Consider the following 17549-nt stretch of genomic DNA (forward strand, 5'->3'; position numbering starts at 1 on the left):
CTGTAGCAAACTTCACCTTTTTATCTTCAGTGGTTCATTAGAAGATGTTTCTTATGCACTGACAAATAAAAGTTGCGGGAAATACACAAAAAGATTTTTTTGAGGATTTAACATGTACGAGGGTAATCCCAAAAGTAAGGTCTCCTATTTTTATAAATATAGACCTGTTTATTTCTACAATGGTTTACATCAGTTTACAGCTCGAACATTTAGCTATTTTTCGACGTAATTACCAATTCTGTCAATGCGTTTTTGTAGACGCTGTGGCAGTTTTTTCCTGCCCATGTCATACCAGCTCGCCGCCATGGTGTTCAGAAAGTTATGAACCTCTTCTTTCACCTCGTCGTCGGAGCTGAATCGCTGGGACCACAGTTAACGCTGAGAGGTACTGTGAAACACTGAAAAAACTCAAACGGGGAATTCACAACAGGAGAAGAGGAATGTTGACCAAGGGCGTACACAATCTCCATGACAACGCTCGCCCACACATCTAACCGTTGCTCTCCTGCAGCAGTTTCAGTGGAACATACCCACCCACCCACCCTATAGCCCTGACTTGGCACCCAGTGACTATCACCTGCTCCCTAGGTTAAAAGAACATTTGGCCGGAAAGCGATTCAGCTCCGACGACGTGTGAAAGAAGAGGTTCATAACTTTCTGAACAGCATGGCGGCGAGCTGGTATGGCACGGGCATACAAAAACTGCGACAGCGGCTACAAAAATCCATCGACAGAAATGGTGATTATGTCGGAAAATAGCTAAATGTTCAAGTTGTAAACTGATGTAAACCATTGTAGAAATAAACAGGTCTGTGTACTTACAAAAAAAATACGAGACATTACTTTTGGGGTTGCTCTCGTTCCTTAAGGCTCAAACAAATATCGGGCTTGGAAGCGGTCGTCGTTTAATTCATCTTACAATCTTTCGACTGGGCACCTGTCAGCCATCATCAGGCGAGCCATCGAAGACTGATGAAGACTTCAACCGTTCCGCAAAACAGCGTATACATAAAGTCCGGGAACACTTTCAGTTATTTATTACACAAGAACTAAACATTGTACAGATGTAATACATATTGCATTTTGAAGAGAAATTCTGAAAGTTTTTTTTAACAAACATTCGATATGCGACCCATGAGCGACCCGGCAGACGTCAATACAGTAATCGAATTCTTGCCATACCCGTCCCAGCATGCCATCGTCGACTGGGGCAGTCGCTTCCTGTATTCTCCCCAGGAGCTCTGCTACATCACGTGGTAGAGGCGGTTCATACACCACATCTTTAATATGCGCCACAGGAAAATGTCACACGGAGTGAGATCTGGTGATCAGGGAGGCCATTTCTTGAAACAGCTCGCTCCGCACCTGAACTCGCCATGTTTGCGACTACTGCTGACTATCGGCAAATTACCAAACTACGCTGTGGCGGTATACATGGAGGGGGAAAAAAACTTTCAGGGTTTCTCTTCAAAATGACATATGTGTGATATCTATGTAGTGTTTGGTTCTTGTGCAAAAAATAATCGAAAGTGTTCCCGAACTTTATGTACACCCTGTATATAGCGCGCTGCGAGTGTCTGCGCATGCATCAAAATCAAGTTGACAGACGCACCACACGTCACGGCGGCAGCGTCCACGTTGGTGGAACCGCGGAACGCAACTGTTCTCTGCATTACCGCTCGCCGCGTCCGTTGATGCACTCTGTCGTCTTCGATCGTGGAGACGACGGGGTTGCATATGTTGTCCAGCTAGCAGCCACTAGCACGGTTCATCCGCATTTCCGCCAGGCGTATTTCCACGGATTCTTTAATAAAACGAGTCCCAAAAAATGTTGCTGTTGTCAGAATCATACTCCTGTGATACTCCATTCAATGCCCAGTGGAAATATAGTGTTCAGCAACAGCGAACTTGGTTTGTTGGAAAAGGCCGAGTGGAACGTTCATGTTCAGTGCAGCATTCTTTCACAGCACGTGTTGACGCGCAGGTCGCCGAAGTGGCGTCAAATCGAAAGACCTGCACCAGGCGAACGGTCTACCCGACGGGAGGCCCTAGTCACACGACATTTCCATTTTTTTACAGCACGTGTATCTGTCGTATGTAGACCGTACCATATTGACAACTTATTTCGTTAATTCCGGCCTTCCGTAATAGTAAATCGTCTTTCACTGATCCGAAAACGTCTGCAATCTTAGATTGTGGGCGGAAAATCACTTTCACCTGAAGCTCAAAGAGGATTCTTGCCATTTTAAACGAAATGTTTGCGGAACGGCGCAATTCTTCGTCAGTCTGAGATGGCTCACCTGAAGACGGCTGGTGGGTAGCCAGTCGAAATATTGTGGGATGAATTAAACGGCGACCAGCTGCAAGCCCGGAATTTGAACATTCAATTTGCCGGGAAAATTCTAAAATTCACATGTACCTTAATGTTGGCCATAACCATACATTTGATCTTTTTGGTCTTCATGTAGCTCTTTTCTTCTAGTCTCATCCTTCTGGCGTGCTCTTTTTGGAATATGGTTCACTGACAAATCAGAACTAGCTACATGTACATCATCATTCTCTCTCAGTAGGTTTTCAGTGAAGCGACCTGCATCAAACCCTAGTCTCAAAAGGGCCCTGATTCTTCCAGTATTACCATCAATGAATACCAAACAAGTATCATAAGAAGAGATTTTGACAGTAGTGGGTGAATAAAACGAGGTTATTAAAACTTTCGTTCAGGTTTTGTGTTCCAACATGTGTGCCTTTCTTTAATAAATCGTAATTAATCGCATCGTAAATGGGCTCACAGCCTTCTATACTCTACAGATGTCGTCTCTGATGGTAGGAAATAATAAAATGGTACAAACAAAGACAGATACGATATGATCGTGTGGCACTGATGGTAGGGAAAGTTCGGTCGCCGAGTTGCAAGTCTTATTTCAGGTGACGCCACATTGGGCGACTTGCGTGTCAGTGATGAGGACTACACAATTCCCCGTCCGCGAACGGAGAAAGTCTCCAGTCCGGTCGGGAATCGAACTGGGGCCCGCTGCAAGGTAGGCAAACACGTTCCCACTCAGCTAAGCAGGCGGACATAAGGACAGAGCCGTGAAGAAAGTGGCCGTGACACTGTGCATTGATTGAAACAAGATGGCTTTTACACCATTTGTAACATGGATTAAACTCTGAAAATTGCAGACAATATTTATGACATGCTATAAACCTATCTAGAGACAAGAAATAATTTCAACATTTTTGATGAATTTTACGTACGTCCCCACTTACCGTCGAGAAGTACGTTAGTTCTTCTACCCTGTCGTGTTATATCTTCTGCCCACGAGAAGATGCGTTTCCCTCGCTCTGCGTCTGTAAACGCCCGCCGTTGCCACAGTCTCAAAATCGAGTATCATTTCATCAACGTAGAATAACGACTTCCAGGGGCAACATATATTTGATTTTCAATATTTCAGTGGAAGTATTCACCACATTCAAAAATTTAAAATCCGATCATTACTTACTCACTAGGAGGTATAATATTGTGTTTGGTATGTGTAAATGTTTTGAGAGCATGCAAGTCACGGCGCGCAAATTATCCAGACTAATTTCATCCAGTGGTTCTGAATGAGGGCACGTAGCGACTTCCAACAAACTTTATACATAGTTCCAAATACTTTAGGACCGCCGACAAAATGATTAAAAGAAATAAGTTTGTCGCTTACTACATTTTCACTGTGAATGCAATAAAACTTTATCACCAGGCATGTCATTTTAATTTATTACCGTTTTTACTACAAAATGTAAGCGCAGCACAGTTTGCAGACAGTAAGGACATATACCACTGAACGTACGTGCAAACGTATATCATTGTTCGACAGATAGCTCAGGAGATATGATTCGCAAACATTGAGTTGCATGCATAACTATCGTTCCTTAAAGCGAAACATGTATTACCCGGATCAAACACAATCAGTGTTTGAAAATGACAGCACTTAGCGATTTACAGTAAACTTTAACCATAATTTCAAACCTAACCTTTTCTAAATTTGTTATCGCTCGCTTAAAGCCAAATATTTAACACATTCACTCATTTGTAAGGTAATCAGACGTTTGAAGCTCTTTTAAATATAGGAATCTCATTGTTTAAATAGTGGTGGATGGAGGGTTTAGCGGTCATAAAGAAACCGACGACTATCGAATAGACATGTATCTCTTACATTCTTATCTGTGTTTGGTTCAGTGCTTATATTCAGCAGCTCTTATTGCTGCTTCGCTGTGATATTGTAAGAGTCTCAGAGGTCGGCGAGCGGGTGCTGAAGCAAATGTGCTCTTTGACTAAAGGCTACAGATTTCGTTTTTGCTGATTGACGACCAGCGGAAGGACGACTGTGGAAGAAGCAAGCGAAAGTAGTGGAGGGATGTGTGACGTGCCGCATCAGTTTGTTGAAACCAAAAATCGTCATTTTTATCAATAAAAGGAAAAAACCAATTAGAAAGCATGTTTTGGTAACGGTCGCCGTTCAGTGACAACAGCTCCCACGTAATTTTCAAAAAAGTACGGCCGATCACTCCTGCCCAGAACTCACATCACGCTGTCGTGCATTGTGGATGCATCTCATCTTCTGCAGTCACTAGCGGATTTTCTTTACTCTAAATTCTGCAGTTCTGCCTATCGACTGAGGTGGAATTGCGCCTCATCTGAGAAAATTATACTCTTTGTGAAGTTCTCCGATTGTCGAGCTAATACACATTGAGCAAATTGATGTCTCTTTCCATGATCTGCAAGCTTCAACTCTTATGTAAGTTGAATCTTGTGCGCATACATTATCAGATCTTTTGAATGGATTTCATACAGTTAAGTTGGTGATAAATTCAATTGTTGAGCTCGTCGGCGAACCGATTTCCTAGGGCATACGATCACATTGTCGTGAACGACAGCAATGTTTTCTTATGTTAGAACAGAACGCTGTCGAGGCCGGCCGAAGTGGCCGTGCGGTTAAAGGCTCTGCATTCTGGAACCGCAAGACTGCTACGGTCGCAGGTTCGAATCCTGCCTCGGGCATTGATGTTGGTGATGTCCTTAGGTTAGTTAGGTTTAACTAGTTCTAAGTTCTAGGGTACTAATGACCTCAGAAGTTGAGTCCCATAGTGCTCAGAGCCATTTGAACCATTTGAACAGAACGCTGTCGTCCTGTTTTCTTAACATTTGAAACAGAACCCGTAATCTCAAACTTCCGAACGGATGATTCGATCGGAGCAGTATTGCGTTCGAGTGTCACACAAAATTCACAAACGGTAGCAGTAACACTTTCACTGTTTTTGTAGTGACTTTTTATCACTTGAATACGTTGCTCAGTTGTCATCCGCTCCATGGCGAAACTAAACATCAAACAACAATGCTCACCACTCAAAAGTTACCAAGCTACTAATGGGAAGGATCGCAGTTAACAAAACACGAAATAACCACGGCTGCCAACCGTCATATGACAAAATGGTGCAAAATTCAAATTAGTCCTTACTTCCCGGACGCCCGTTAGAATATGAATAACGTTTGTTTCATTTAAAAAGCTATAAGCGTTTTGACATAAAAAAATTCCGGAGGAATTGTTTATCAGCACGTCAGCACGTACATAGCGAAGTGTAGCGCGCGCGAGACCAAATTACACGACGTATTGCTGCGTGGCTTTACTCGGAAACGTTTGCTGGCCCCCCGGATTAAGTCTCTGCACTGCTACACCATTAAAACTAGTGTAAATAAGGTTGCCAGCATTGCTTTGACCCGCGAAATTGCTCCGAAACCAATAATTAAATAGCTTTCTAACTGCATTCAGCAATATTCCAAGACGACTGGACTGTAAGACTATCAATACATGAGGTGCACCGGTGGTTTAAAACAAGTTCATTTAAATCATTTAGTAACGGTTTCCAAAAGTACAATTGGATGAACTGGGGAAAGGATAGTATCGCAAGAAAAGTGTTCTTCCTCGAGTTTATATTTCAGCTCAGAACTGGAGCCAACAAAAGAAAATGGCGCTTCCTCAGAGCTTAAATGGAAAGATCACTTGGTATGTCAAATTCACAAAGTACACTACTGGCCATTAAAATTGCTACACCAAGAAGAAATGCAGATCATAAACGGGTATTCATTGGACAAATATATTTTCACGCAATTTGGGTGCGTAGATCCTGAGAAATCAGTACCCAGAACAACCACCTATGGCCGTAATAACGGCCTTGATACGCCTGCGCCGCGCGGGATTAGCCGAGCTGTCCAAGGCGCTCCAGTCATGGACTGTGCGGCTGGACCCGGTGGAGGTTAGAATCCTCCCTCGGGCATGGGCGTATGTTTGTCCTTAGGATAATTTAGGTTAAGTAGTGTGTAAGCTTAGGGACTGATGACCTTAGCAATTAAGTCCCATAAGATTTCATACACACATTTTTGATACGCCTGGGCATTGAGTCAAACAGAGCTTGGATGCCGTGTACAGGTACAGCTGCCCATGCAGCTTCAACACGAAACCACATTTCATCAAGAGTAGTGACTGGCGTATTGTGACGAGCCAGTTGCTCGGCCACCATTGACCAGACGTTTGCAATTGGTGAGAGATCTGGGCAGGGCAGCAGTCGAACATTTTCTGTATCCAGAAAGGTCCGTACAGGACCTGCAACATGCGGTCGTGCATATCCTGGAACTTAAGTCCAGTTCACCACCGGCAATGGAGGGTGAAGCTTTGACAATGCCAGCCACTCGTGCTGGCGAAACGTCAGTAAAATCTTGAGATGAACGTCGGCCGAAGAACCCGACACAGAAGCCAATACGCAGTTTGTCAAATTACAAGGTGTTGCTACATAAATTGTCTGGCGTAACAGCTTTCTTTCCCGTATCTTGTCTACTGTGCGTGTATGTGATTTTCCGTATCTGACGTCGTTCGTTGTATTGTTGCAGCTGGACCGCGCCTACGAGCAAATAATTCTGCCGCTGGAGAAGTTCCGGAAGGAGGAGATAGGAGCCGTCAAGGTGAGCATCCCCTTCACAGTTAACACATTGCGATGAATGGCTTTGTATATTCGTTTTAGTGTCAAGGGTGCTGTGGCTCTTCATTTTGTGGCTTTGACCTGACCAGCATAGTTTTTGTGCTTTTTTGCCTAATCCTCAGAAAGCTTTAGACCACAGGGAGTTACGTAAAGTCACATGTGTGCTGGAGGTAAATGTAAACCTGCATTTTTTTGTGCAGTTAAGCTTCGCTTGAGTACCATGTTCAGTCTGTCGATATGCCGCAATGGGTCATTTCAAGCTTAGATCGTGCGTCTATTATCTATTTATTTATTTATCGATTTATTTACCATGGCGACATCAGAGCAGCAGCCCCTCTGTCAGTGTCAATTCGCGAGGACAATTTGGGATGCTTGGGTTAGGTTGGGTTGTTTGGAGGAAGAGACCAAACAGTGACGTCATCGGTCTCGTCGGTTTAGGGAAGGGCGGGGAAGGAAGTCGGCCGTGCCCTTTCAAAGGAACCATCCCGACATTTGCCTGGAGCGATTTAGGGAAATCACGGAAAGCGGGCCCTCTCTTAAATCTAACTAGTCATGCTCCATTCTACACTGTCCTGTCACATTAATGTGACCACCTGTCAGAAGCCTTGAACAATCACCTTCTGCAGCGCGGACCGCTGCGAGATGTGGAGGAAGAGTGCCAGTGAGGTTCCGGAAGGTACCGACAGGGATGTCGAGCCATGCCGCTTTCAGTGGCGTGACCAGCTGTGCTAGATTTATCAGTTGAGGGTCGATGACACAAGCAGTGTGATCGAAGTTGTCTCACAGATTCTCTACTGTGTTTAAATTTGGGGAGTTTGATGGCCGGGGGAGTATGGTAAACTGAACCTTGTGCTCTTCAAACCACGCACGAACACTGCAAGCTGTGAGACATGTTGCGGTGTCCTGCTGGTAAATTTCATCGTGCCAAGGAAAAAACAAACTGCGTGTAGGGGTCGACATTGTCCCTAATCATAAATGCGTGCTTCTGTTGATCCATTACCGAGCGAGGTGGCGCAGTGGCTAGCACACTGGACTCGCATTCGGGAGGACGACGGTTCAATCCCGCGTCCGGCCACCCTGATTTAGGTTTTCCGTGATTTCCCTAAATCTCTCCTGGCAAATGCCAGGATGGTTCCTTTGAAAGGGCACGGCCGACTTCCTTCCCCATCCTTCCCTAATCCGATGAGGCCGATGACCTCGATGTCTGGTCTCCTTCCCCAAACAACCCAACCCAATCCCCAACCCCCACTGTTGATCCATTGTGCCTTCCAGAATGATGAGATCATGCAGGGAATGCCTTAGAGAGCAATCCCCAGTGCATAACATCCACTCCTCCGGAATGGACCCTTCCGACGGTTGTTGCAGGGCAGTACTCATCATCTGTGACCTATGGTACACCACAGGTGCCTTAGCGCCATTTTGCCGTGCACAATACACGTTAATCATGGTGGCGCACAAACAGTTAGCAAAGTTTTTGCATGTCCATCCTTCTGAATGAAGGTTTGAGGGACTTCGCCCATTCACTTAAGTAATAAAGTTTCTTGATTGAGGATCCATAGCACGAATAGCTCGATCGAGGTAGCCCTACAGATTCTCGATTGTGATGAAATCCGGCGAGTTTGGTGACCAGAGGATTGCGGTAAACTCATCCTGTTGCTCTTCAAACCATGCGCATACACTGCAAGCTGTGCAACTGTTGCATTGTCGTGCTGGTAGATGTCGTGCTGAAGGAAAACAAACTGCATGCGGAGGTGGACATGGCCTCCGAGGATAGGTACATACTTGTGTTGATCGATAGTGCTTTCCAGAGTGACGACATCACCCAAGGAATCCTACAACAATCCCGAGACCATAACGGCCCTTTTGCCGGCCTGGACCATTACTGCGATTGTTTCACGGTGTTTGCTTTCAGCCGTTTCACTCCGTACATGACAACGGCCATCTGTCCAGTGGAGCATAAAACGTGATTCGTCTGAAAAGGCCACCTGCCGCCATTCTGTGGACGTCCAGTTCCGGTATTGGGATGCAAGTACCAATCATCTTCGGCGATGAACAGCAGTCAACATGGGTGTATAAACCAGGCTTGCTGCGGAGGCACATACGCAGCAACGTTCGATGAACAGTCGTTGAGGAAACACTTTCTTCATCTAGGCGGACAATTGCTGAGCAGTTGCAGGTCTGTTATTCCATATACATCTTCGCAGAGGTCCTTCACCCCTGTTGTTTATGGCCCGCGGAGCACTACCATTGCCTCGACGAGGTTTTGGATTGCGCCATGTTGCCGTGCATACCATACAGGGTGTCCCAAAAAGAATGACCCGATTTTAACTTTTAATAATATTGAGACAAATGTCACTAGGTAAATGAAACAGCGCTAGATGTAATCGGCATGGTCTAGAGCTTCAGAAAGGAATACGCTAGATGTCGCTACGAGCGCTGACCTGGAGCGTGCAACCAGTCTCGCGCAATATGGCGTCTGCGCAACAGAAGGCGTATTGTGTTATTGAATTTAGTCGTACTCAATCGGTGATCGCTGTTCAGCGGGCGTTTCATATTCAATTTCGTTCTAAACCACCATCACCAAAGAACATTCGCCGGTGGTATAACCAGTTTGAAGAAACTGCCTCTGAAAAGCCAAAAGTCCTGGCCGGCCACACGCTCTTGAGCAGACATTGGAACAAATCCGATGAGCATTTGAGCGGAGCCCCCGCAAGTCTACGCGTCGTGCTAGCCGAGAAATTGCGTTACCGCGCATGACAGTGTGGCGTGTGTTCGCGTCGTTTAGCCCTCAAACCATACCGATTGCAACTTGTACAAGCTCTTCGAGATACTGACAAAGTGAAGCTTGTGGACTTTAGAAATGCTATTTAGAGGACATGGAAGATGACACTTTCATGTCACGGTTGATATTCAGTGATGAGTTAACTGTCTATATTAGCGGTAAGGTTCAACGTCATAATGTTCGTATATGGGGGCTCGAAAACCCTCATGAAACAATTGAGCACGCTCGTGATTCACCAAAAGTGAATGTTTTTTGTGCTGTTTCGCAAGGCAAGGTTTATGGACCTACTTTTTTTGAGGAAGAAACCGTAACAGGACAATCATATCTTGCAATGCTACGGAACTGGTTATTCCCACAACTTGACTCTGACAACTTCATCTATCAGCAAGATGGAGCGCCACCGCACTGGCACAACAATGTGCGCAGTTTCCTCATTGCCAACGTGCCTCAACGTTAGATAGGGCGTACAGAACCGCGAGACCAGACTTTACACTCTTGGCCTTCTATGTCCCCTGACTTAACACTATGTGACTTCTTCCTGTGGGGATATGTTAAACAATGTGTTTACGTTCCTCCCTTACGTCGTGACATTGATGAACTAAAAACCAGAATATCAGCTGCTGTAGCTTCAGTGACAGAAGACACCTTACGCTCAGTTTGGAATGAATTCGGCTATCGGCTAGATGTCGTCCGTGCAGCCAGTGCTGGACATATTGAACATTTATGATTGATTTTTATAAACTTCTGTCTTTTCTGAGTAATTTAGTATGCACTTTGTTGGTGTTAAGCCCTTCTTCCTAATAAATAATTCTTTTAAAATCGAGTCATTCTTTTTGGGACTCCCAGTACTTTAACCACTGCGGCACGCCAGCAGTTTCCAGATTTATCCGTTTCGGAAATGATTCCACCCTTGGACCGATAGCAAATGACATGTCCTTTTAGACGTCAGATAGATCGCCCCGTTTCCGCGTTACGCCAACTACTGCGTTGTTTGCCCACCCCTCCTCCCCCACACGCTTTATGTACCCCCCACTGCTAGTGCTCCCATCTGACGTCTGTGAGTGATTATTGCGCATTGATGTCCAGCGTAGTCTATGGTCACATTAATGTCATTAGACCGTGTATATTTATGTCTGCAATGCGAACACCAGGCAGGAAGGTCCCTTCAGTCCCAGAATGGCTTATGCGAGAACTGTTGGTTGCGTTTTACCAGTGCGACGGCGAGCGCGGATTCAGGAGCGTTCATTGAGTGTAAACATTCTTTCTTTAGCTTGACTTCCGCACGAGAGGCAGATGTCGCTGTTCCGGCGACGTGTGTGGTACTCGAGACAGCGGCTGGATGTCGCCAGTCCGGCGGTCAGCAAGTTTGCGCTGGACTGTTTTCGGCTCTCAACAGGCGGTCAGTCGATGTCGATCGAAGTGTCAGATGAAGACACTTTGGAGGTGACCCCCAATCGGCGATTTCGGCTCGAGACCCGGGACCATCACCTCTAGCTGACGACGCGTAGACCAGCGGCTAGCTGATGCTGCTTCTCAAGGTTGAAGCTACTAGTGTGGGGAATGTTACACCGTCAGCTGAAGTCGGAATTCCAGGAACCAGTCAAAGTACAAGTGTTGCTAATGGCTGAGCGTCGAGCATTTAGTAGTCGCTCTGGCCAGCTTTGTGGCACGGCACTTGGAAACGTAGCCCATCGATGCGAAAGACTGCTGTATTGCTGAATGCTACGCTAGCAGTGTTTTGACACCCAGCAGCAGGATTTCGCAGGTAACTCGCCTGCTCGCCCTTGAATGGTTGTGAAGGTTGATGTCACAACAATAATTTAGACTATCATCATCGCTACGTGTATGTAAGAAGTATTACATTTATCACGAAATCCAAAACTTGAAATTACTCTAACATTAGCAGTGGAAATACTAGCAGCTATAGCCAAACAGAAATGTTACAAGAAAATTACATCACCAAAGTGACTTCAATTTAACGAGGAAAAAAGGCACACTTGCACGATCTCAGCCCCAGCAATCGACCCTGCTCGAAAATTTCGACCATAATTCTCATAATAGGCAGTTATAAGTTTCTGAAAGACAGCTTTTAAACTTTGTCGCGCACCAATCGTTCGTCAATCGCTCCGCCCTCTGCAGCCGCCTAATGCTCGGGCGTGTAGTACTGTACGACTGCATGACAACCAGAGCCCTCCTATTCGCGGGAGGGGGAAAGAGGAGCGGGGAGGGAGCCACGTCTACCCAAGGTGTTCGGAAATCTTGTTCAAGAACACGTTATTCTACGCGAAAAAAGCAGTGCCATTTTTTATTTATGGAAATAAAACATGGGCAACAATTAGACGGCAAGAAATTCTAATACAGACTCAAGAATTGTAGTTTCGAAGAAGATTGGAAGGATGCGCAAGGGAAGATGGTAAAGGAGGTGAGGTAATACGGAAATATTTAGGCATGTACTACCTAAACGGGAAAAATAAAAATAGGAGAAAACGGAAGAAACGTTTTGACCGTACGGTGGAGAAAGACTCCAGGTAAAGGCTCTCTGCTACAGGTGCACCGGGAAGAAATGTTGGAAGACAATACAAGAGATTGAGTAGCGTATCAGGCAATATGATTAATAAATGAAGCGAGAAAGAAGAAAAGTGTATAATACTAGGTGCGACAATAAAGTAACGAGACTGATTTTCTTTGCAAGATGTGAAAAACTCTGCAGGCTTGTGTAGGCACAATATCTTTGACCTTGGTCTATAAGCTGCTTCTGGCCGGCCAGTGTGGCCGAGCGGTCCTAGGTGCTTCAGTCTGGAACCGCGCGACCACTACGGTCGCAGGTTCGAATCCTGCCTCGGGCATGGATGTGTGTGATGTCCTTAGGTTAGTTAGGTTTAAGTAGTTCTAAGTTCTAGGGGACTGATGACCTCAGTCCCATAGTGCTCAGAGCCATTTGAGCCATTTATAAGCTGCTTCTAGTCCAAGCGGCACATTGATGCAACTGCTCAGTCGTGAGTTGTGCTGTAATAAGTTAATACGTATGTGTGTGTGTCTCGTCACGGAAAAATGTGGCAGGATCTGTTAGAGCAAACGGAAATCAATCCAGAATTGTTGAGCCGTGTTATCACTGGTGGTGAAAGTTGTTTTTTTCAGTACGAACCAGAGACAAAACACCAAAGTTCGCAATGGTGCTCAAAGGGATCACCCTGACCAAAAAAAAAGCTCGCATGTTAAAGTCAAAAGTGAAATGCATGCTTGTGTGCTTCTTTGATTCCAAGGGGAATTATTCTTAAAGAGTGGGTGCCTCCTTGACAAACAGTTAACCAATATTACTACAAAGAAATTTTAGAGGCACTTCGTAAAAGAGCTCTTCCTGTCCGGGCCAACATTGCTGATAATTGGAGTCTGCATCACGATAATGCGCCATCGCATACTGCTCTGTCAGTACAGCAATTTTTAACCTCAAAACAAATTTCAGTACTACCACAGCCACCTTATTCACCAGATATCGCTCCGTGCGACTTTTTTCTATTTCCAAGATCAAAACGGCGCTCAAGGGACACTGTTTTCAAACAACACAAGATGTCCAAAAAGCTGTGACGAGGATCTTGGAGAATATTACAGAAGATGAGTTCCAGAAATGTTAACATCAATGACAGAAGCGCTGGAAAAAGTGTGTGCAATCAGAAGGGAACTACTTTGAAGGAGACAACACTAAACTTGACTAAAACGGTAAGCAACAAATTTTTCATCACATCAGTCTCATTACTTTATTGTCGCAGTACTCTCTTATGTCAGTTTCACGCACATCCTCTGTGTGTTCAATATTATTTTAACAGTACTCTCGTATTGATATTCTGCAGCTATATATACGCCTCAAAATCAAAATGAATAAATCTATCCTACAGAATTATTGTATGAAGAAGTTAATGATTTTCTATTTACAATTTTATAAAGCTAATACGTTGAAAAATAGCGCATATCCGGCAAATGTACTTAACTTTAACAATGCTAGCACTAAAATTCAAATAAAATAAAACGCAGCAGCGGTGTTAATAATGAAATAGCCGCTAAGCTATTTCTTTATTGACATAATAATTCGTTTCATTCTTTTACACTGCGTTTGTGAATCGCAACATAAAAATGTTCAAAGCAAAGAGATATCTGCAACCAGCTACCGGTTAGAAACTGGACTTTGCCGCAGTGAACAAAAATGTGTATACCATGGGGAAAAGTAATACACAAACCTCTTACTCCACTATACAGTACTTCGTGCCCTGTCATTAGGCGGCTGCAGCGGGGCGGAGCGACTGAGAAATATTCGGCGCGTGCCAAAGTTTAAAAGCTTTACTTCTAGTTTTTAACAGCTTATTATCAGCATTATGGCCCAACTAGTTCTTAACAGCTTATTATCAGAATTATGGCCAAAATTTACATGCGAGCTCGATTGCTGCGGCTGATGTCTTGCAAGTCTGCTTTTTCTCCTAAAAAAGGGTAGGTCGGTGATATCTCTTTATAAGACGAATTCTAGGCAGGTAGATTTAAACTGAGGACACTGGCTGAATGGACGTGAGAGAAGACGTAGGAGAGAGAGAAAAAGAGGAGCATGCGAGGACACACACAATGGATAGAGGGTTGGGCGGAAAAGGATTTGACAACACAGGAGGTTGGCCGTCGTTTTGGCGTACACTACAGAAACGTCAGTCGAACATTCACCCAGAGTCGTGAGACATAAAACACGTAAGATGTGTCTCGTAGCATTCGCTCGCGGTCATCAACAGCTACAAATTATGACTCGTACGAAAATCATGTAGTCGCAGATTTTTGTACAGTGGTTGGAGGGAACCTTAAACTAAAAATCCCTACGGGTAGGATGCCTTTAAACGTAACTTTTTATGTTTTTCATGAATTACTCTGAAACTACCACTTGCAGCGAAATGTTTCTCTGCACAAAATTAAATTATATTAAATTTCCTACAAGAAAAGGCCTATTCATTTTTTTCTCTCTAGGGCTAATAGTTTCTGCGTTGCAGGGGATGGAAAAATTGCAGTTTCCAGATTGCGGAGAATGAAAAAATCGCAGATTATAAAAATTATTGTTAAGAACAAATATTAAGTGCGTGTACCAACGGCCAAGTGAAGTAGAGCCGTATTAATGTATAAATTGTGTCCTGGGGGTGTAACAGAGTGGAGGGGGCGGGAGTGGGGGCTCAAAGAGCGGGGGGAGGGGAGGGGGGTAGTAACTGGTTTGTGGTAATGCATTTCCCTCCATCCTAGGTTCCTAGGTCTTCAAACTGCGGTGCAAGCAAGCAAGCAACTAAAGGATGTTTCACGGTGTTACAACGACCCTCTCCCCCGCATCGCACATGATGTATCCCTGGACATCTCCCGAAGAAAGGGTGTTTAATTTTCCGCGATCTGGAATGCACGTGAGAGTTACTTACAGTACTAAAGCAGGAAACGCATATGGTCAGAATCCAGGTAAACCTGCACACACTGATTTACATTGCTAGAGGGGAAATTGATTTCTAGTCATCTTGTAAGGCGGCTGTAGCATTATTTCGGGAAAGGCAACTTCCCCCATCACGACTGCTGCTCGCTTTTCATTTTGCAGACAGACTATATCTCCACAGCATTGCCTGCCCAGTTCTCTTACGTGAGTAGACAGAGTAACTTCACTCAGTTCGTTTTATGTAATGGAGCTATTTTCATTTTATTAAATCCTTACTTATTTACAGTTGTTAAATGAAAAAATAGGGTCTACATCTACACTGCGCAAGGCCCCCCCCCCCCCCCCTGTTCCTCTCGCGAATGGCGCGTTTGATTGTCGGTAAGTCCCTCTAATTCCTCGAATTATCTCGTCGTTGTCATTTCGCGAGATGTATGTAGGTGGGCATAATTAAATGTTGTCAGACTCTTCCCGGAAAGTGCTCTCTCGAAATTTCAGTAGTAAACCTCTGTGTAGCGTCCCCCACGGGAGTGTGGTGAGCATTTCTGAACGCCCTCTCGCCGACCAAACGATCCCGCAGCGAAACGCGCCGCTCTTCGTTGGATCTTCTGTGTCACTTCTATCAGCCCTATCTGGTTGTTGTTGTTGTCTTCAGTCCTGAGGCTGGTTCGATGCAGCTCTCCATGCTACTCTATCCTGTGCAAGCTTCTTCATCTCCCAGTACCTACTGCAACCTACATCCTTCTGAATTCGCTTAGTGTATTCCCTATCTGGTAAAGATCCTGTATTGATGAACAGTACTAAAGAACTGGTCGAACAAGCGCCTTGTAAGCCATTTCCTTCGTGGATGACTTACATTTCCTTCAGATTTTTGCTATGAATCTCATTCTGTCATTGATTTTCCTACTATTTGTTTTATGCGGTCATTCCACGTAAGAGGCAGCGAGCTAGGTGGCGTAGTGGTTAGCACACTGGACTCGCATTCGGGAGGATGACGATTCAAACCCGCGTCCAACCGTCCTGATTTACGTTTTCCATGATTTCCCAATCGCTTCAGGCAAATGCCGGGATGATTCCTTTGAAAGGGCACGACCGACTTCCTTCCCCATTTTTCCCTAATCCGATAGGACCGATGACCTTGCTGTTTGCTTCCCTCCCCCGAATCAACCAACCAATTTCTTCAAAATCGTTATAATTCGTGAGCATTGAAAATGTTCCATAATTCTACAACAGATTGGCGCTAACTACCCTTTGGTTGCTCCAGAGAACTGCGATAAACTGCTGCTAGAAGGGGAGCAAGTTCTTTCCCGTAATTTTTGTAGAATCTTACAACTACCTCATCTGATCCTGATGCCTTTCCACTACTAAGCGATTGCAGTGCTTTATATTCCGCGATCGATTATCTCAATGTCTTCCATTTCGCTATTGGTACTGTGATGGAAAGGAGATACCGTGTTACTATCTTCCGCGGTGAAACAAGTTCGCAAGACCGCATTCAGCACTTCGGCCTTCGTCATTTTCTGTTCATTGCCTGTATCACTGAGTGAATGAATAGATCATATGGAACTGCTTATTGATTTGCTTAAGACTGAAACTTCTCAGTGTTTTTAGACAGATCGGTTGACAAAATTATACCTTCAAAATCACTGAACGCTTGTCTCATCGATCGCCCTACTCACAGTTTCGCTCTGTTCAACTTTCGTTTGTCTACCAGGTTTTGAACTTTCTTGAATATATGATCTTCTGGTTCTTTACAAAGCAGCTTCCTAACACGGCTATTAAACCACAGTGGATTGTTCCCATCCCTTAAGACCTTACTTTGTACATACTTGTCTAAGGCATATTGAACGATGCTTTTGAATTTTTTCCGTTTGTGCTCCACATCTTCATCCGCAGCACTAAATACTGTTTACTACTCAGATAGCCGCGAGTTGTTGCCGCGCGGTTTAACCCTTTGTTGCATGACGGTACTTAAAAGTTTTGACTCTCATAATTTTCTCGTGGTGCAGTTTCGTGATCTGAGAGCCTGTCGGTACGTAACAGTAACTCTGCTCTACTGTTTCATAGGTGTTATTGTGCAATACATAGACCTCTCTGGCGGCCAGAGCTTGAAATTGTTTTTCGCGCGCTGCTGTGAAAACAGAAGATTGTATGTGCTTGTTTCCATGGTGTTGCTTGAATTTGCGCGCAATTTATTGAAACTTCCGTTGAGTTTTCCATTGTACGTACTTACCTTCTTTGTTTTTTTTTTTATAATAGTTTGAAGCATAACGTTACAAGTGAATGAGATAAAGTGGAAAATATAAGGCGGACTTATTA

At 44.6% G+C, this 17549-nt stretch overlaps 1 protein-coding gene across 1 annotated transcript in view; it reads left to right on the top strand.

Annotated features, from left to right (window-relative positions):
• LOC124622334 (rho GTPase-activating protein 10) overlaps window positions 1-17549 on the top strand; it is a 576429-nt gene that overhangs the window by 423592 nt on the left and 135288 nt on the right. Inside the window, exon 3 of the mRNA XM_047148011.1 lies at window positions 6926-6997. Within this exon, the coding sequence (XP_047003967.1) occupies window positions 6926-6997 (72 nt within the window). The remainder of the gene's footprint in view (window positions 1-6925; window positions 6998-17549) is intronic.

The sequence above is a fragment of the Schistocerca americana genome, chromosome 7 (genome assembly GCF_021461395.2).
Source record: "Schistocerca americana isolate TAMUIC-IGC-003095 chromosome 7, iqSchAmer2.1, whole genome shotgun sequence".
Taxonomy (NCBI): Eukaryota; Metazoa; Arthropoda; class Insecta; order Orthoptera; family Acrididae; genus Schistocerca; species Schistocerca americana.